Source organism: Empidonax traillii, unplaced genomic scaffold, assembly GCF_003031625.1.
Source record: "Empidonax traillii isolate 1590-97213 ecotype Southwest subspecies unplaced genomic scaffold, ASM303162v1 scaffold1142:size416873, whole genome shotgun sequence".
Classification (NCBI taxonomy): domain Eukaryota; kingdom Metazoa; phylum Chordata; class Aves; order Passeriformes; family Tyrannidae; genus Empidonax; species Empidonax traillii.
Window position 1 is genome coordinate 370,015 of NW_020956335.1, and position 21,297 is coordinate 391,311.

Sequence of the window (21,297 nt, forward strand, 5' to 3'; positions counted from 1 at the left end):
GTGGTGGGTTATTGTATACTTTGATACAGAGAAATAAAAGCTTTGACCTAATATTTAGTGGAGCCCTCGTAAAATCCTGGTTGTAAGCATTGTTTTAAATATCCTTAGAGGTTTTACATAACGGACAACAAGAGCCAAAGACCAACCCTCTTCTGCATGTGGGAGCAGCAATTAAAAAAGTCAGGTTTGGACAGTGTTGGCCGACTGGGATCCTGAGCTGAGGGGCTCAGGCAGAATCAACCCCTGTCATCTTTCTTTAAACTCCGTAATTCAACACTTAAAAATATCTCCTGGGTATAAGTAAAGCATATTTAGGGAGCTTTGTACGCACACTGCCTGTGATCCCAGCACTTCTACAGGTGAAAACAAAACCAGGGATGGATAACGCAGACTGAATTTTATTTGAAAGGTAAATTAAGTGCTTTCTGTGTTTTAAGATCATTGGCGTCCTCAGCTGTATTTCTGGCTTGGCTCATGTTAGAATGGTTTTCTGTGGCTAAAAATTGCTGATTTTTTAACACTTTCTGACAGCAGCAAATCTGGTGTTGCTCATTAAGTGTATTTACTCGAGTCTCAGGAATTATAACACAGCGATAGTTTCAAATGTTGGCTTTCTGTCCAGCGTGCCAAACGACGACTAGCAGAGGGTCTTTTGTTTGTTTTCTAGTTTCCCACTGACTAATGCAATAATTTGTCTGGGTTTTTTTACCTGTCATGCTCCTCGTTGTCAGCGCTGTGACTGAACTAGTTTGCATAAAGCTCGGCGTCTTTTCTTCTTCTGGGTGGAAATTTTAATAGGCTCTGTGATATGGCAGTGACTCTGATTCGAGGAGCCCGGTCAGAATAGATTAGTTTCTATGGGAATAGGGAATTCTAAAGCCTCATTTTTAGAAATGTTTACTAACTGCGAGCTGGAAGCACATATTTACAATTTGGTGGAGGGAGTTATTTTGAATTCGGGGAGGGCGAGGACGACTTTGAAGATAATGCGTTTGATTGTTCTTTGTTGTACTTTTCCAGCTCTCCCTTTTTTTTTTCCTCTTTGTTTGTAAGTTTGACTAAGGCGGAGGAACCATCTGGTGGTGTTGGAGGTGGTGCTGTCAGGCACAGTCTAGACTTCCCCTGTCGAATCCCTGGCTCCCAGACCCGTCCCGATAACATCGCTTTCTCCCAGTTCAGCAGAGCTCACGCAGAGATGTCCTTGGCACCCGATCACAGGGAAGAGCTCAGGCAGATCCTGCTCACCCCGTGCCTGCCCAGCAGCCGACGCTTCCCGAGGCGCGGCGGGCGGAGCGGGGGGGAAGGATGTGCCTTGCTGGGATCCCGCATCCGAAGAGAGTTGTAACTCCGCGAAGGAGAAGCGGGGTTGTGGCTCCTGAGCGCCTGTGGCGGTGCCAACCCGTGAGGAAGGAGGCTGCGAGCAGAGGGAAATGGATGGGCAGCAAATGAAGTTCCCCGTGCCCGTGCCAGCGCTCAGCGGGGGCACTGGATGTACACCTGGGGCAACGGGACTTGGCAGCCCGATCCACAGTTGTGATTTTTGAATTCCAACCCACTGGCCTCATATTTCTTCTGCCTTGTTTCCTATTGTCAGCACTGGCAGCCCTCCAGTTTGATTTTACCACTAATTGTGTTGCACGTTACCGAACTGAAATGAATCAAATCAAAATGCTTTTCCTGGAGCATTAGATAAAGCAGGCGAGGGTTCTGGGTAATGAGCAGATGCTGCTAATGCAGGGACAGGAGAGGCCTTGCCAGGACTCCATCTGCTCCATGCTTGCCTGGCTTTGGCTGGGAGCCACGGCTTTTGGGAAACAGCGGTCTCCTTCAGCCACCGCTCTCCCCCCTGCGCTCTGGAGCTTCGGAGTTTGACTGGGGAACAATGTGCTGCAGCAAGAGAACATCCTCGCTTTGATTCCTCCCTTTAAATGCCGTGTCCATCCTCGTGTGGGCACAGCAGGGGGGTGCTCCACTTGCTGCCCTTCGTGGAGTGCTTGGAGACCCGCTGGGAGGAGCTGGTGGTGCCCCCCAAGCTGCAGGGTGGCTCCGTGGAGCAGAGGAGGGTGGCTGCTGATCCATCAGCAGTGCCTTTGCTCACTGGTGGGCTCCAGGAGGGGAATTTTGGCAGCTCTCCATTTTGGGACTGGAAATCTGCTGTCTTGTCCGTTCTGGGGCCCTGAAAGCGGCCTGGGGGTGTCGTCCCTTCTGCGCCCTCTTTGCAAGAAATGGGGTGGTGGGTTTGGTGCCAGGACGTGCTCCAGGAGAGCAGGAGCAGGGAAAGACTGGTTGGAATGAAGGAAAAAGGGAAGAACACTGCAGGTGCAGGTGGGGGGATATTTATTCCCGTTGGATACAGGTGGCTGTGGGTGCCAACATTTGGTTTGGGTAGGTGGTGTGTGATTTCCCACCACAGTCAGGGAATTCTGCCTCTTGCATCCCCAAGCTGGGGATGAAACACTCTCTGTCTTGCCTGTGCCTTCTCTGAGGGACTTTGAGATGGAAATCCCTGTGAGGAGGAGGGTGGTGGAGATAAAACCTGGCAACATTTGGAGCAAACTGGTGTGGTAATGGTGATGTGAAGGCAGGACTTATCACTGGGGTCTTAATCTCTCACTAAGCACCTGCTGGCAGTCAAAATAAAATGTAAAAAGTTAGTTAAGGAGCTCCAAACATCTGCTGGGAATCCTCTGACTAGAAATGGTTTGGGGAGAGACTCAAAATTCACAGTAAGTAGTTTTGGTACTCCAGGCTGGTGCTCATTTCCACACGTGGATTTCTTCTGCTGTTTGTAACTTCACAGGCTTATGGTGTGCCTGAAAAATATGAGGAGGTAAATCCAAGTTCAGAAAAATCCCCTGTAAGGAGTCACCGAGTCCAAAAATACCCCGAGCAGGTAGCAGGGGTGGGCACCTCTCCTCTGCTGTGCCAGGCTCAGGAGGAGCTCTGAGGGGGCCTCTGCTGCACTGCCAAACACAGCCACTGGAATATTTACAAATGAGATTTCCCTCTGTTTGCCTCTGTGTTCGTGCTGCCTCTCCTCCACGACCGAGGATTAGGGGATTTTCTAGGAAAAGAAATACTTTTTAATGATTTTTTTTTATTGTTGATTTTGTGGTGTGTTTGCCTGCAATCTGTGAAAATAGATGTAAAAAGCAGCTTTTAGGATGTGTTTTGTGGTCCCAGCTGCAAAGAGGAGACTCATGGAGAGAGAAGAGCCTCCAGCCACCCACCTTTGGTACAGCAAAGATTGACTGACCTCCTAGATTTGGAGGTCAGTCAGGGTCAGCAGAGCACCGTGTGAGGCACAACAGGCTCATGGTCAGTGTTTTATCCAAATACTTTCCAATCTGGAGTGAATCGCAATAGATGGACCTTGCATCAGGCCACAATTCAACAATATGTGGGACTGGAAGTCGAATTCTGTGTCAGATCTGGGACAGAGGGGTGAACAGCGAGGCTGGTGCAGCGACTGCTGTGTCGAGGGTCGACGATTGCACTGTCTTGCTCTTGTTCCCTTGAGCCAAGAGCAAACCTAAGCGAGCTGGAAAGCCTGAACCGTTGTGGGGAGTTATTGTTGGGGTTCAGCTGGGACCATCACAGTCGTGGTGCAGATTTTAGGGAGCTGTGAAAGCCCCGCTTATCACTCTGAGTGATTTCCTGACCCTTCTGTTACAAAGATAAAAGGGATAGTGAATGTTTGCAACCTGAACTTCACCCCAGCTGAGAAATTGCCTGGGAAATGAAGCGCTGGAGGCAGGACTGTGGAGAGCAGTGATCTCATCTGACTGGTAAATCTTAGCCCTGATTTCTTTTGTGTTGCCACACTGATAACTTGCACTGTCTCGTGGAGGTCTCTTTTCTTGCTCTCACACCCCCGTGATGGACTGGTGCAGAGCCCTGTGTGCTCATAAATACCTTTGGCTGTTTCTGCAGTGAAATGCAGAATATTCTGAGTGGCACCTGTGGCTTTAGCTGTTGATAAATCCCGTGGAGTGTTGCTTTCTCTGTGTAAAGCTGGATAAGGTTTTCCTGCTGTCGTGCAGGAGTTGGACTCTTTGATCCTCGTCGGTCCCTCCCAACTCAAGATATTCCATGAACTTCCCTTTTCACTCCTTGCTTTGTGCTCCTTCATTACATGTGAATTTGTGACCTTACAAGTCACTTGTTTTTTTGATACGACCAGGGACGCTTTCACCACATTGTGCATCAGATTTTTGCACGCACTGATAACATTTTGTGCTATTTTGGGCAGATTTTGCTGTTGAACATCTGGTTACAACCGAAAATACCTGTCTTGAAAGCATTTTATTATTGCAGGAGCCATTTCTGCTGTTGTCTCTTTTTATGGTGTTTGAGATGCAGTAATAATAATAATAATCATAGTAACAATGACTTGTTGCCCGAATTTAGAGAGCAGAACTCTGCATTCTGGGTTTCCCAGTTTGCTCCTGTGGTCAGAAGAGGGTTCTTTGACTTCAATTTTTTTTTTTTTTTTATTTTTGTATTTTCCAGAACTCCCATCCATTAATACACCACTAAACCCAGTGAAATGCTCATCACAGAGGTGTGTAAACAAAAGGCTTCACTGAAAGCAAATCAGCATCTTTTTTCCCCCCTCACAAAGGTGGTCTTTTAACTGGGATAAATATTCTCCAAAATCCAAACTTGCAGATCCTCCTGCCTGGAGGAGCTTGGCAGGGATACCAGTGGGCTGCCCAAAAATTCCAGCTCTGACCCTGTGATCCGAGATCCCCACAGGGTTTTACCACTGAGAGGGGTTGATCTCCCTGTTTCTGACCTGTTTTCTCCCCTTTTTCTGTCCTGGAGATGAGCCTTTGTTTTAGGGAAGGCCTGGAGGTGCCTCGGAGCTGCTGCAGAGGGGAGGGAGCCCGTGCTGCCCATTTGGGTTTGTTAACTGGTTTTAAGCTAAGTGGGAGCAATACAGCCTCCCAGTCTGGTTTTCCAACCCAGTTCAGCAGTTATTTACCTTTCAAGCAATTAACATAATTACCATTATGCTAAGAAGTAATTTTGGGAAGTTCTGCTCCCAGCCCTGACGGCTCCATGGGGACAGTTTTAGTTGGGACTTATCTTTTTGATGGAAGCCTAATTGCAGTTTTGGCTTTGTGTAAACAAACAGAGGCAGCTAATTGTTTAGGCAAATAGCAGATTAATTTAAATATTCATCCCTAATAAAACAAAAATGGTCCCCATTATGGTGCTCATTCCCATGGTGAGGAACATAAATATTCAGGGGGAGTGCCATTAGACAGGGATCTTAAGGATTATCTGCATTATTTCACATCGGTAGCACTTTCCAGATACCAAATAATCTTTACAAAAGCGGGCATAAATCAATTTAAACTCATTTAGATCCCATTTCACTATGTGCAGTTTCATTACCACACTCTTGCTTCACCTCCTCTGGGACTTGGGGGGGAGTGTTTGCACACTGGCATCGGTGCCCATCCCCAGCTGCCTGTCAGGCCTTTTATGTCTCCTTTGAAGGAAGAGCTGCCATTAATCATTTCATCATTAATGCCTCAGTCCAGGGAAGGCTTCTCCAGCCCTGCCTCGAGATTGTTTCTCCCTTAATTCAGTGCAAAGGTGGCCCAGAAGGCTCCAGTTCCACCCAGCCCTTCTGTTCCCTCGCCCACTCCCGACTGCCTCGGGTTGCTCTTACTCAAATTATGGCTTTAATGCAGCAGGATTTTAATAGAATATGGGGGATCCCTGCTGGGAAAAGTGCAGTCACAAATATGTTGTATTTTGATTTCGCTCCTGTGTCCTTTGGGATTTGTATTCTTTTTGAATCATAGGATCACAGAGCCTCCTGAGTTGGAAGGGACCCCCAAGGGCCATCGAATCCAACCCCTGGCCCTGCCCAGGACAGCCCCCAAAATCACACCACGTGCCACAAATTCTTCTGCATTTTCTGTTGTCCCACAGCATCAGGATGTGGAGTTTTGCTGCTGGTTGTAAACTGTTAAAAATGGTGTTAAAATCGCCGACCTGTGCGTGCAGAGCTTTGGATTCCTCACTGTGAAACCTCCCGGGGTGCAAAGCAAAGGGACTGAAATTTGAGCCTAGGTTTGTCCTCGGTAGTTTTTGTTGTGCTGGAGTGTGTGCTTGTAGTAGAACAAAAATTTGGGTGTCTGTTTATTCTGATCTTCTCCAAACTTGGAAATGTGAGGGAAATCAAGGAGTGTTCCTCAAGGTAGATCCTGTTATTGGGAAGTCAAAAATTAGGAATCACAGAGAGCAGCAGAGCCTGGAATCAGAGAATCTTGGGATGGTTTGGGTGGGAATGGACCTTAAATAAGCTCATCTCATCCCACCCCCTGCCATGGGCAGGGACACTTCCCACTAGCCCAGGTTGCTCCAACCTGGCCTTGGACATTTCCAGGGATCCAGGGGCAGCCACAGCTTCTCTGGGCCACCTGTGCCAGGGCCTCCCCACCCTCACAGGGAAGGATTTATTCCTAAGAAAACTACTCCAAACCTTCATCTTAAGGCCAGAGCACATCCAGTTTCCTCTGCACCTGTCCAGTGGCTCAGAGGAGGCCCAGCATCCCCATATCCTGCTCTCCTGCCCTGCACTCCCCTCTCCGTACATTTGCTCTTTGAACGCTCTTGGAAAGCTTTGTTCACTCATCAGGTGACACCCCATGGCTCTCTTTTGGTGCCCAGGGACCGTGAGTGTCTGGAACCTGCTGCTGGGGCGGGAGCCAATCCATCACTACCAGCACAACCAGAGGATCCAGGCGCTGGCCCTGGGGCCGGAGGGCGCAGCTGTGGCCACGGCGTCGGGCTTCGAGGTCAGGGTGGAAAGGCCCGATGACAGAGGATTCTGGCACACCACGGCAACGTTTGAGATCCAGAAACTGGTGAGTCTCCAGGCTGCTCAGCTTCCTGACCCAGGGATTATTTTTTGGTGCAGCTTCTTGTCGAAGTCTTACCGAACTAGCTGCCAGCTTTATCAGCTGGGGGTTCTGGCTCTGGAGCGGGTTAATGGATGAGCCTTTCAGCACTGAAGAGCAAGGGTGAAATGCTGGCTTAGGCTACAAGTGAAAATGAACCCAGGTCCATATGGTGCAGGAGGTTGGCTGGTTTTAATTATTTTTTTTTTTTCCCTGTCACCATTAGGTTGGCTCATTTTGTAAATCAGTTTTCTCGCGTAGAATTGGAGCTGAAGCTCCAGGTCTCATTCCAGATCAGCACTGTCTGATTAATTCTGAGGCAGGATATTGCAGGAGAGCTAATAGTATCACTTGTGAAGCTGGAACCCTTCAGGTTGCACCTTCTGTCACTGAAGTTTTTGAGGCTGTTTTAATTAAAAATCAAAAGCTGTCCCGTTCTCTGAAGTTTTATTATGTCTCAGTGTATCAACTTTTCTTTGGTAGGGGAAGGAAATGCATAGGAATAATTGAGGAAGCTGAGTGCACAGCTAATGGGTGGGAAGGGATTGAAACCACTCCTGATGAATCCCCTCTTCCAAAGCTAAGTCAGTCTTGCAGTGCTTAAAATATTTGGGGATTTTGTTGATTTAAGAGGTTTCCCGGTAAAACCACCACTGGAGTTGGATCCATTTTTTGGATCTAGCTCGCTATGACAGGTCAGTTTGTCCCGTGGGACACTCAGATTCCACACTGTCTTCCAAGGCTGGGTTAGGAATCAGCTCTTAAGGAGTTCAGCCCCTTCCCACGGTGAGACTTTTCAGCTGGATCTTCATTGTTTACTGAAATGGGATGAGCAGCATCCTCGTGGTCTCGTGCCAGAAGGTTTGGGAGCTGGCATTTGGGCTGTCCTAGAGGGATGTGATGTCTCTGTTGATTTGGGGTAACCCTACATGATTGCAAGGTAAACATCAGCTGTTCCATGGGAGCTGTATCAATGTGTTTCCTCTTCTGGAGCACCTTATTGCCGTTCCAGCCACGATGTTTCCTCTGTGTGCTTTAACCCGTGGCTTCTCTGTCCTTCAGCTGATGAGTGTGTTAAGTTTTCTCTGCTGTGACATTTTGGGATGTTTTATTGTAATGTGCTCTGATTGAGGGTTTTTTTGTTTTTAATGGATTCATTCTAAAGACTGTGAGCTGAGTTACATCAGAGGAGCTAAACTTGCAGAAATTCAGAAGTAAAGTTGGTTCTTGGTCTTTGTCTGAAATTAATCCATAATTGAGACGAACACAAGACATAACCCATAACCACACATGGCTAGTTTGCTCAGTTCAGCCTGTAATGATGTAGGAGAGTTTGTGATGTATTAAAAATAAAAAGTCTGCTCTTTTCAGGTCAACTTCCTTGATCTGGTTCCAGATGTTACGGGGAGCCCAGTGGCAGTGGCAGCTGCAGAGGACATTGTGTACCTCCTGAAAGCAGAAGAGCCTGGCAAAATCCTCCACTCTGTCTATGGCCAGCCTGTCACCTGTCTGGATGTGTCTGCCCAGGAAGCTGCCTTTGGGATCAAAACCTTTGGCTGGTTGTTGAATGAGCCCAACCAGGTATTTAATTATCTTTGGCTAAGATTTTTATACCTTCGTCATTAACAAAGGCAAAAAAAAAAAAAAAAGAGTTCATGCTGCTTGAGCACTTCCTTCCCTGCTCTTCAGCTTTTGGCAGCAGAGGGAAGACATTCTTTTATGCAATAATTTGATGTTTATGTGTGTTCTTCTCCTGGGCTGAAGTGAGGGATTATTATTCAGCCAGCTGGGTTCACTGTAAGCCCTTTTCAATCTCTGCTCCTCAGCAAGGCCCAGCTCACCTGGTTTATGCTGCATCAGGGGGGAACTTGGCTCAAAACCCCTTAAAAAAACAAATCCTTGTACAAGCAAATGTGTGATGTGGAGAGGGGGAGGAGGATCTTTAGCTTGTGCTCTGGAGTATTTGAACCACGCCACTTCCAGTTTGGTGAGGGTGGTGTGACTGTTGGATTAAAGGAATTAGTTACAGTGAGGGGTTTGAAGCTCCCTGGGGCACAGTCTGCTGCTTCTGTCAGCACAGCTTGGCAGGGGAGGTCAACACCACGCTGGTTTTGTAGCCCTGCTGCAGCCTCATGGCTGAGGGATGCTCCTCAAGCAGCTCTTCTGACTGCAGGAGGGGTTCCTGTGGGATTGCAGACCCAAAGAAGTGCCATAAACCATAAACCCGTGGAATGGTTGGGTTGGAAGGGATGCTAAAGACCATCCAGTCCCACCCCCTGCCATGGCAGGGACACCTTCCACCAGCCCAGGTTGCTCCAAGCCCCGTCCAACCTGGCCTTGGGCACTTCCAGGGATCCAGGGGCAGCCACAGCTTCTGGGGCATCTTAGAATCCCTGAGATCCCGGGAAGCAGCTCCTGGACACAGCCCCACTCCAGGGCAGAGACCAGGCTGTGGACAGACCTGTTTCCAGATGCCTTGGGGAGAGTTTCCACTCCCGAATTTCATTCCATTCGTGTGTTACACCTCAGTCCTGTGGTGGGCTGCCAGCAGTGGGGGGAGGTGGAGAAGGAGCAGGAGGTGAGCACACCCAGATGAAAGGAGCTGTGTGGTCTGTGGTGTAAGAACCCAGCACTTTCCTCGGCAAGTAACCAGAACAGCAGAGCTTTCCTGAGCACTTCCTCTGTGTGAGGCATCAACGTGTCCACCTGCATCTCATTTCCCCTTAAAAATCCACATTCCCTGGGGAGGCCGCCCCAAATAAACCCCTGCAGGGCTGGGAGATGAGGCCGTGCTGTCTTTATTAATTCCCTCGCTGTCCTAGTCCAGTTCCTTTCCCTGCAGAGCTGGGAGGTCAGGAGGTAAAACTGCCTCCTTCGGGGGCATTCCCTCTGCCACCCCCTCTGTGCCCCACGAAGGAGCAGAGGAACCCCCTGAGGGCCCCGAGCCCCGCTCTGTGAGGCCGGACCTCCTTCCTAACCTAGTCCCCAACTCCTCCAGGGCGGGTTGTGCCGAGCCCTGCATCCTGATCAGGACGACGGGCTGGGATGTGTGTGACAAGGACACTTGCCTGGCACTGCTGCTCCAGCTGACATCACGCCGGAAATTAATTACCGGCGTCTCTCATGATAATTGTTGGCCCCACACGGACGTGAAGGGACTTCGCGTTGGCTGATTACGCTGGTCACGAGCTGACAATCTGTCTTCGGGAGAGCTTTCCATCTTGGAAGCCTGATGGTGGAGGATTCCAGCCCCCTTTGCTGCTGGCTGGGTTTCCTCCCCGGTTGGGGTTTGCTTTGTTTTTTAACTTGGGGTTGTTGTTCCCCCTCAGCGGGAGCTCCCGCCTCGTAACCTGCTTTCGGGTGAAAATAGTTCGCTGATGAAAAAATAGTTCGGCAAGACAACATCCTTGCCTCTCTCTCTCTCTTTTTTTTTTTTTTTTTAATCATTTTCTAATTTTAACCAAAACTGACAGCAGAGGGGAGATCTGAGGCATAAAATTTGTGGGATCTTTTATGTTGGAGAGGAGAAAAACATCAAATCCACGGCCTAGACTCGCCTACTGTCAGACGACAGACACCCTTGCAGGAATGGGGGGAGAACAGAAATGCCTCAGCTCTGGGAAGTTCAAGCATCAGACAACCCAAATATGTTGTTGTTTCTTGGAAGTTTGTCTGGTTATTGCTTGTGGGGCTCTTTTTTTTTTTTTTTTTAAATGTTAAACTGAATTTCTTCAATCATATTTCAATAATTCATTAATACTTCAGCGTGGAATGCACTATTTCCCTTGAATTCCAAATTCTGGGAATACTGAGATCTGTTTTCCCATCTAGGCTTGTACATGGATAACAATAATAATAAATATATAAAATATATTACAATATAAACCTCTTAAACATGGAACATGATAAATGTCAGGATTGACTTCATCAGATTTCTGATGCAATCTGCTTGTAGGGTCTGAGCAAAGCTTTTCTCACAGTTGGGGTATTTATAACCTCCCATCTGCTCTCAGGTGACTCTGGTCTCCCTGCTGCAGTTCAGGTGAGCTTCGTGAATTATTTCTTGACGTTTATAGGTTGATTATTTCTTGCAATTCATTTCTTGAAATTTTTATTCTCTTGGGGTGGGGAAGGACAAAAAAACCTCAAACCCGACTTTCTTCCTGTAATTAAAATTCAGTTCAAATTTTTGAACACATTCAGCAGTTCTTGGTACAAGCAGTACTTGGCTTAGTTCTTCATTCAGAGCTAAAAGAAAAAAAAAAGTTAATAAACGTGGGAGGATTTGGGTGTTTTTCCTACCAAAGAAGCTTTTTTATCTTGATTTTTCTTCTTCTAAAAGTGTGTTTGGTGGCTGGGTTTTTTTCCCCCCACTTCTGTTAACCCCCGTGACCCTTGTGAATAGCCCAATTTTTCAATAAATTAACCTTTAGGAACTCTTGTTTTCATAGTAGGAGGGCTGGGGACTGAATCTGAGCAAATGGGACTTGTTTCTCTTTGAGGAGCTGCAGAGTGTTAGCAGATCTCTGAAGGTGCTGAAAGGTGTTTTAAATACCTTTTTCTTTCTAAACTCTTTGGTGTCCTGTCAGAGAATCAGACCTGTCTGAGGACCTGAACCCTGTCAGACACTACAAGGACCAGAGTCCAGCAGAGAGACCAGAACTTTCCCTTGCTCAAAGCTTTACATGATGCGTTGATTAACCCCTGGAAATGACCAGAAATACCTCTGCAAGTTAAACTAAATAAATCAATGCCTTTTGCACTGGCTGCCAGTGAGGACACCCTGGTTTTGCCCCTTATTTAAGGGAACGGTGAGTGCCTCACAGGGCGGCTTAGCTGGGTGTCTGAGGTTTGGAAAACACAGCGGGGAGGATGTGCCAGGGGTGTTCGGGGTGATACAAAACCCAGAGAGTCATGCAGCTTTTAATAATTCCCTTGCTTTTTAATAACTGCCTTGCTTTTTAATAATTCCCTTGCTTTTTAATAACTCCCTTGCTTTTTAGCAACCCCTTTGCTTTTCCTTTCCCCTGTGTTGGGGTAAGCTCATTCCTGGGCCCGGGCAGGTTTTCCCAGTGAGCGGGTGGCTGGGTGTGTAAACACACCATCCCTTCAGTGGGCACTGGAGTGCAGTGAGCCTGCAGCCCCCAGTGCAGGTCAGAGCAGGCATCTGTGCCCATCCCAGGCCCATCCAGGCTGGCAGCTCCCGGGGGCTGGCAGTGTCCGGCGCTGGAACGGCGAGGGCTGCAGGTGCGCTGGCAGCGCCGGCGCAAGGCTTGGCTCTCCTTCTTCCCACCAGCTTGGAGCCTCACTTTGGAACTCGGGGCAGAGGCAAAAACTTCAAAAAAAAAAAAAACAAAACCACCCACACGACACACTCCACTTGTGTGCAGCTCGTGGGGGGGACTTTGCAGCAGGTGGAGGGGTGGGGAGGAGCGGGGAGCTGCCGCTCCCGCTGGGTTTGTGGGGGCTCTGGGGGGTTTCTGAGCGTGGCTCCGGGCTCTTGGTGCAGCTCAGCCCACGTTTGCCAGCACAAAGTCACCTCCAGGATGGCATGAAAGTCAATTTTCCACATGCTCAGAGGAGCCCTTGTGTTACCAGCTTTACACAATGACTTATATCTGGCGAGGACCTGCAAAATAGTCTCTCTGGCTGATTGTCAAAAATTACATCATATTGGAGTAAACTGCTTTTAAATCAAACATCCATTATTCATGGATATTAACTGCTTTTTATTTATTTATTTTTTTAATTTTTTTTTTCCAAACTGGCTGTTTTGTGTTTGATTTACTCTTTTTCTTTCTCTCTGATTGTCTGTCTGTCTCCCTCAGCTGCTCCCTTTTAAATCTTAGCTCATCTCTTGAATTTATGGAGCCAGAACACTTTATCTCTGGGTGCAAGTCTCAGCGTGCTGACCCTGCATTTGTTAACAGTGAAATTGGTTCTGTTGTTGCTGCAGTGTTATCTGCCGTATTTACAGTGGGCAATCCAGTACATTTGCACTGGGAGACTGTGCCCCCGAGCCTTGTAAACTTTAAAAATACTCTTTTTTTTCCACCTCGCTTTAGAAATAAAAATCCCAACTTGCAGCAGAGTGTGCCATGTGTTGTACTTAATTGGATGAGTTCTGCCACAAAGGCATTTGGGGCAGCCTTCCTGCTTTTGGGGATACCCTCTGAATGGGATGGGTTTGATCTGAGGGAAAAAAACCAGGATCCCTCTTTATTTAGGGGGGGCTTGAAATCTCACAACCCTTTCTTTTGCTGGCAGTATTTGTGTGTGTATTCAGGCAGTGTTTCCTTTTTCCAGTTGGCAGAGGGATGGACAGAAGGAAGAGGGGAGAATAAAATGAAAATAAATGTAAATTCTGTACCCAGGCTTGCTGCTTGTTCCTGGGTTTGTTTTATTTTGATCCTCCGTCTCTAAAATGACAGAAAGCTCCATCCTAAACGATTCCTCCCGAACAGAGTGGCTCTTTGATGTATCCTGTGTGTTGTTCAGTGAGGAAAAGGATGTAGGTTTTGAGTGTGGTTTTACAATCGCGCTTTTAGCTGATATTTATCATCCTGCCTTCGATACCTGAGCTAAGTTAGAACTGAAAATACAGCACAGAGACCTCGCTCTTCCCAGTGCCCTCACTTTGGAGAGGAGGCAGGCCTGGGATTGCAGAGGCCAAGCAGCTCCTCCCCAGAGCAGTGGGGTGCTGGCTGCTGGCCAGGACAGTGGGTTGGACACCCCTGCTCCTGTGGAAAGCGCCACGGGCTCTTTGATAACGAGCGCTGGGGGATTTGTTGTTTCGCTGTTGCGTCCAAAAAAGACATCTCCGGCAACCCAGGATCCCCAAACACCTGCTGGGGCCTTGGACACGCATGGAAGGGTTCCATCAGCAGCGTTCCCTTCAGTTCCTTGGTTTTTCTTGGAAGTATCTCAGTCCAGAGCACATGGACCACGCTTGACCTCACTTAGCTGCGCGGTGTAACAAAGCTCCCAGCTCAGCCATTCTGGCTGCAGGGGCTTTAATTCTTTGGGAATTAATTTTCCTCCCCTTTCAGGAGTTCTTGGACAGCGTTTAAAAGAGAGTTCCCCCTACCCACTGCTCTGCAGCGATTTCTCCTTTCTCCCCTTCCCTTGGCTGATGAATTTTTCCAGCTTCTTGGAGCGCCTGTCCGAGAGCGGCCACAGGTTGAGCCTCGCCCAACTCACCCAGCGAAGAGGGAAATCAGTCTAATGCACTGCCTTAACAAAAGGGAGAGTATGAGCATGAATAATTAATAGCACTAGTCTGTGGCAGTGGGAGAAAATGAAGTCCCATTTGCTCAGCCTTATTAAAAGAGAGAGAGGGAGAGGGAGGGATGGTAAAGGTCGTTAAGGGACTTGTAACACGGGAAGAATCGCCTGCGAGGTGGATAATGTGTTTTCTAATCTCTGTGGTCTTTAACTAAACAGAAGGGTGAAGGTACTCTGGCTATTCCTGGCTCCCTGAATTATTGAGCGTTCTGGGAGGTTGCTTGGCTCCCGGCCGAGGGGCTGGCACTGTTCATTTGGGCAGTGTTAATGGGGAACACTTCTTAGCCCCTGCCTTGGCTCCCCAGAAGGTCTGCCTGGGGTATTTAACTCTTCTCCTCCCTGTTTTGGCCCCCCCCAGGTCCCACTGGGGGCAGGGATCTCGTCAGTGTGTCATCCCAGGACACTTCATTTCACACCCAAGCGCTCTGGGTTCGCTTCCCCTCGGTTGGTACCTATTAGGTCACTGGTCTTGGGTGTCCATTATGGGATTATAAATACCTTTAAAAGGGTAATCCCCTTGCAGTGTGCATTATAGGATTATAAACCTCTCGAAGATCTTAGGCTTTATCTGCCCTTTAACACACAGGCCCTTATTTCAAGTCCCTATTGACCAGGTATTTCCATTTTTTCTCCTTGGCCTTTGTAAAGAAAATCCTTCTTGCCTTGGGATATTATAGGAGAGCTCATCAGAACTTCAAAATTGTCCTCAGTGTGCTTTTAAACCCCTTGTCTTCAAGAAATCATTATTCAGACTTGAAAAAAAAAAAAAACAACCCAGCACTCTTGAGTGCTTTTTGCTTCTTTCCTTATCAGTTTGCCACGAAAACATGTTGGAATTCATTTGCAGAGCATGAAATCGCTGAGGACAAGTTGAATTTAGAGATAGACAAATCCTGAAGATCACAAAGAGAATCTTCCAGTGATGGGGCTAATTGGCTGGAAAGACACGTGTGCATGATAAAGTTTGAAAGAAATGTTATTTTAGCAATCAGTGCCGTTAAAGTAAACAGCCTTTAAAAGGATAGAGACTGGCATGGGAAGAGAAGGAATTTGAGGGGGTAGGAGATGGTGAGGCAGAAGCTTTCCTTCCATTTTTGTGCATGTGAAGCTTTATATTTTTTATACTTTATATTTTTATATTCTTAGCTGCAAATGCTTTAAATTAGTAGCCATCTGCAGGTTATGTGAGGAGAAAGGAGTGATTTTCTCAGCTGGTGGTACCTGTGAGTTTTGCCCCAGGGCTGGAGCTGAGGCTGCCAAAGGGGGAACGTGTAGTTATGGTCTTCCATGGCCAGAGCTGAATCTTCAAGGATGTATCAGATGTTTATGGGGTAGATGGGAGCCACGGCCATTTAGGTAAATTAATAGTTTATGGATGTTCCCTGTCAGCATTAGCCCCGGGGGACTTTTGGGAAAGCAGCTCTTGGCCCTCTCCTCTCCGGAGTTTTTCCATCCAACTGGGAAGAGGCTCAACTGGGAGCTGGAATACTTCGCTCCTGACCCCATCACTTATTGTCCTTAGGTTGAATTCAGCACTTTATTGACTCTTGTCTTTTGTTCAGAACTTTCCAAGGAGAGATTTGGTTGCCAGGCCCAGATATTAATTTCCTTCGCGGTGAAAACTCTTCGAGGTTCCTTTGCCAGAACGTCATTATCTCTGGGTTTGGTTAGTGAGCTGCTGGGAGCTGGGCTGCGAGTGAGAACAGCCTGTAAAATTGCTCTGCACCTCGAAGATTAACATCTCCATGCAGTTTGTGGCGACTTTCTCCTCGGTGGGCAAGTTTAAATGAATTTTTTAAGCAACTTCTATGCCCTAAGCCTCACTGCAAGTATAGAGCCTCCCTGGTTTTACAGAGCTTTGGAGTAAAAATGGCTTTGGTTTTTTGGGCGTTAAGGATGAAAAATAACATGTTAAAGACTGGTATTTGGAGGCAGATAAGTTCACAAAGGACTGGTTGGGAGATTATAAATCTTATAAGGAAGTGGGATGTGAATGTGTTGATCCCAATAGGGAGCTGGTAACATGTGTGAATTGAACCCTACCTGCTCTTTGCTTGGGAGAAGTGGCAGGTGGAGGGAACCTGTAAATTCTCTGCCTCTCTGGAGAGAGAGAGAGAGAGAGAGGATTTAAAAGTCCTGGAGATTTTTCAAGCTTCACTTTTGTTGCATCGCAACATGAGCCTCTCTTCATTTAATTCAACCTTTCAGATCTCTACAGTTGCACAAGTAGGAAGGAAAAGGCCAGGCAGCATCACCGTCTCTGCTCTGGCAAATGCTGAAATAATACCTAGAGATTGTGTAATGTTTATTAAGGCTGCACTGGCTATAACCAGCAAATTGGAGGTAAAGGATATTGATGTGACGTTGCCGTGGCCCTGCTGGTGTTGCCGTGAGCTTCTCCTGATATTTTAAGTGCCATTAACTCCTCTCATGCTCACAGGTTTCTTTTAATTGAAAGGAGCATCACCGTGAAATTTAATAATGTTTATGAAGTTATGTAAGGCCAGGTGCAGTGCTGAGCTCCGCTGGGCTTCGACCAGGACGTTTTCCTGCTTCTAAAAATACTTGTTTCTCCTAAATTGAAAGGCCCAAAGAGATAAATCTCATCTGGCCCCAGAGGAAGGACAGCAAACATGATTGAAGTGACTGAGGAGGGGGAACAGCTCATCCCTCTCGTCCGGGCTCTGGTTGAATCATCTCGGATGTTGCCTGAAATCGGGCTTGTTTTTTATGCCTTTGCCATCTGAGCTGCCACTTCAGATGTGATATTCCTCCTGGTGTGTGTGATCTGCACCACAGCTCTCAGTTCTGCTCTGCAATTTCTGCTGCACTTGACTGGACCTGCCTCTCTCAGCCCGTCTGTCTGAACCTTCTCGGTGCTGGTGCTCTTTGCTCTTAACTTTGCAACGTGAAAATTGGTGAAGAACCTGTTTGGTTTTCCTCACAGACCTGGAGAAACTGCCCTGTCTGCTGCTGGGTGGCACTGGTGGTGCATCCCTGCTTCCTGATGGATTCCACAGGGACACCTGATTTCCTTACTTCTGAGGTTGCATCCCCCCTGACAGACACTGATATTACACAATCTGCAGGTATTATTTCAGCATTTGCCAGAGCAGAGACACTGATGCTGCCTGGCCTTTTATTTCCCATTTGTGCAGCTGCAGAGATCTGAAGGGGGAAGTTGAGAGAGGAGAGGCTCATTTTGTGGTGCAGGACTGGGGCAACAAGAGTGGAGCTTTAAAAATCTCTAGGAATACCAGAGGTGTGTTCCTGGGGTGTTGTATCCCCCTCTTAACAGGGCTAAATCTGCATCCTGACCATGTGTGACACACCAGGCAACAAACAAAAACATCTCTGGTGGTAACAACTCTACCCTGTGCTGCAGCAAAACCTCCTTGTGGTGCTCTGTGAATGAACATGTCCTGTGTTTTGTCCCCTTTCTGGCAGATCCTTCTTTACAACCTGGAGACAAACCAGTGCCTGACCAAGGTGGGCAACTCCACAGGTGACTTCACGTGTGTCAACCTCCACGACAGCCCTCCCCACATGCTCGTGGCGGGCAACAAGGACAGGAGGTGAGTGCCACCAGCCTTCCCACCCTGCTGCCCTGCATCTGGACCTGCTGGAACCGGTTTCTCCTCTTGGTGGTTCCAAATGCAGCCACGGCCCGAGGGAACAAACTATTAGGTAATAGTTGGATGCGCCTGTGGCGGGGCTTTGTTTCGGGAAGCTCCCTGGGAAGACTCTGCTTTTCCAGCCATTTGGTGGACGCAGTTGGTGCACAGCCCAGCGAGGCCACTTGGAATATCTTCCCCCTTCCCCGCCACCAGCCGCAAAATTAGTTTGGCATTTAAAAGCTCACTTTCTGATATGAAAAAAAAACCCAACCTCGGGGATGAACCGTTAGGGACGAGAGGGGGCCCGTCTGCCAAACGATGTCAAGAGCGTGATTCGGAACACTGCGATGTCCCTCAGGTGACAGGGGGAAAAAAAGAGACTTCCATATGAACAGATTCCAGCTTCTATTTAGCTGATTAGCAGCTTTCTCTTTAACTCCTTGGCTTGGGGAGCAGGATTTTCCCCGCACAGCCGCCGGTGCCAGGAGCGGGCGCGCTGGGAACGGGCAGCGCGAGAGGATTAAAGTGCTTAAAAAGACCCTCGGAGGCCAATTTTTAGATTTCCTTTTTTTTTTTTTTTTTTCCTGGCGAGCCATCGGTGGGGTCTGATCCAGTGCTCCAAAGGAGATGTGGGATGGCAGGGAGCCAGTCCCTAATGGCTCCAGCTTCCTTCCCTCCTCCTTTTCCCCCCCCATGCCAGGCACCAGGCTGCAGGTGGTGCTGTGCTGTGGTGGTGGGATCAGATTGGGAGGCGGGCACTTCCCTCTGCCAAATCCCAGACCTCTGTCCCTCCAGAGCAGCAGCTTGCAAAAATGATTATTTTGTCAAAGAGCTTTTTTTTTCTCCCCCCTCCTTTCCTCAGTGAATAGGCAGTGCAAGCAAACCTCACGCTTTGCTCGGCACGCAGGGTGAAGGAGATGTCTGGAGTTTGATGAGTGGACTTGAGTCCTTGGGAGGCTTTTTTTTCCCCCTATAAAAGCAGATAATTGATTTTCCAAAGCACCTCAGTGAAACTGCCTCCAATTTTGATCTCTTGCACGGTGACAGGAGAGTAGCTGAAGCTGATGTGCCTTCAGTGGGTTTGGGATTTACTCCCTTTGGAGTCTGTGCTCTTTCCCCTCCAGAAAGCTTTTTGGGTTTTCAACTCAAGCACTGACTGAGTTTAAGGGGTTGACTGTCACTAAAATAGCCAGAAGTTAGGAATTAACAGTTCAGCAAACAGGTGTGGCATCCAGGAGGCAGGACCACAGGTACCTCCAAGGTCAGTTCCTCACGTGCTGCTGCCTGAAGGTGCCGGGCATCCACAGGTGGAATGAGACTCCACAGCCCTGTTAAGGAGCAAATCTACTAAAGAGGGACCTTGCCATGGGAGTTCAGACTGCTGGTGGCCAGTGGGAACACTTATTGCTTGAATTAAATGCAGCAGTTTCACAATTTCACTGGAATAGGATGTTCTTTTATTAGAAGCCGTGATTTTGAGAAGTAACGCTTGGGAAACAGTTTTGGTAGGACCTGTAAAATCTGTCTCCCCGTCAAAAACACTCCTGATTTATTTGATTTCCGAGCTGTGCTTCAGTCTGGCAGGAGATGTGACAGCAGGGAGCGTGTGCTGATCCTGCTTTTCCGTGGTGGGAGCTGGGATGGAGAACAGCGTTGGGAAAGCAAACACATGGCAAGCCCAGTCGCCGGGAACCTGGATCAAAACATGTATTCTGTGCTTTCCTGGAGGCAAGGGAGCTTAATTTCGAGTCAGTCTAACAGGAGGGTCAAAGCCTGGTCATGAGAACACCTTCCCCAGCGCTCCCAGAGCTGGGATGAGCCCGGAGTGCTCCCGCTGAGCCCAGCTGTTGAGGCAGGAGGAGCCGGGCCGTGCCAGGTCTGCGTGACAGCATCGCATCAGGTTGGCAAAACGCTCCTCTTTTTTTTTTTCCTTCAGAGCACATCTGAGCAGCACAAGTGTGCCTGTGATTCTTCCAGGGGCATGCCAGGATGGACACCTGCCTGAAGCCTGGGCGCTGGCTAATGGAATAAGCAGGACTCAGTCGGGCCTTCGCTTCCAGCTGAGCCTTCCAAACAGGAGCAGCTTTGATTTCCGTGCAGAGCACAGGCAGGACAGCAGCCCTTCCAAAATAGCCCATCCTCACCCAAAGCACAGCTCCAAAATGGAGCCAAAGCTCCTCTCTGCTGGAGCTGGAGGCAGCAGGTCCTTGTCTCCATCCCAAATGAAGGATGGGATGTTCCCATCCCAGCCGCACGGAGCGTGTCCCTCGGCCCGTTCCAGCGTGTTTTGCTGCCTGTCAGATGGATGTTGCTCTGCTGGAGTTCTGGACTGTTGTGTTGCCTTTTTCTTTCAGCCACCAAAATGTGTTGTTTGTAAAATCACGCGCTGCAATCTCCGTTTGAGGAAGGGAAAGGCAAGGCTTGCACAACACCATTAGGGTCGTAGCAGGGGTATGGAAGAAAGCACAGTTAATGTGTTGGAACAAGCGTGTTTTGGCCTTTTCTGGAATTAATGTGGACCTGATGCTTTCACTCCTGATGGCCATCAGCTGGGAGGAACTTTCTTTGGCTTCCTTTCAAATCTGAGATCAGTATTTCCCCTTTCCTTCTGTTTTCACTTGCTGCATTCATTTATTTATTCACTGGTGTACTTTGCTTCATCTCTTAATCTTGATGTGTAAGGATCAGAAAAATATACTTCTTTGTGATATGTGCTGGGTTTAAAACCTCCCACCATGAACTTGAACTGGTTTTGTGGCCTTGTAGCAGGGGTTGAAATCCCCAGTTCTTCTCCCCTAGTTCTTTTCTGGCTGAGTATTCCTTACGTTTCTCTTCCAAATGCTTTGTCTGAGAGGTCAATAATGCCTGAAAACCAGAGGTACCTGAAATCTGCCCGCAGTCAGTGGCTGCATTTTTGAAGAGAGAAGAGATGCTGGCTGCTGGGTGCCAGTGGATGGCTTTGTTTTAATGTTAGTGATTAAGGGTGTAAATGTGTAATTCCCATTTCTTGTCTTTAATTTGCCACACATTTAGTGTCTTCTGAAATCTGTGGAATCCTTTCCCTTGATCCCAGTACTAATGTTGCCCCTCATCCCGAGTGGATGTGGGTTGGTTGCCAGGGGTAGGGTGTGTTAGCAGGGTGCCCAAAGCACGGGATTTTGTGCCTCATGGCATTGCTGATGTTTTGGGAGGCACAGACAGAGGAGCTTTCTCCAAATGGCACTTTTATTTTGTATCATGGACACAGAGAATCGCAGGATGGTTTGGGCTGGAAGGGACCTTAAAGCCCATCCAGTGCCACCCCCTGCCGTGGGCAGGGACACCTTCCACTACCTCAGGTGGCTCCAAGTTTAACCAACCTGGCCTTGGACACTTCCAGGGATCCAGGGGCAGCCACAGCTTCTCTGGGCAACCTGGGCCAGGGCCTCCCCATGCTCACAGGGAAAGATTCCTTCCCAATATCCCTTCCCAATATC

General features: G+C 48.2%; 1 protein-coding gene across 1 annotated transcript in view; it reads left to right on the forward strand.

The window, feature by feature from the left end:
* Nucleotides 1–21,297, forward strand: part of FBXW8 (F-box and WD repeat domain containing 8) — a 55,011-nt gene that overhangs the window by 28,604 nt on the left and 5,110 nt on the right. Inside the window, exons 6-8 of the mRNA XM_027905332.1 lie at nucleotides 6,691–6,887; nucleotides 8,292–8,501; nucleotides 17,652–17,779. Of these exons, the coding sequence (XP_027761133.1) occupies nucleotides 6,691–6,887; nucleotides 8,292–8,501; nucleotides 17,652–17,779 (535 nt within the window). The remainder of the gene's footprint in view (nucleotides 1–6,690; nucleotides 6,888–8,291; nucleotides 8,502–17,651; nucleotides 17,780–21,297) is intronic.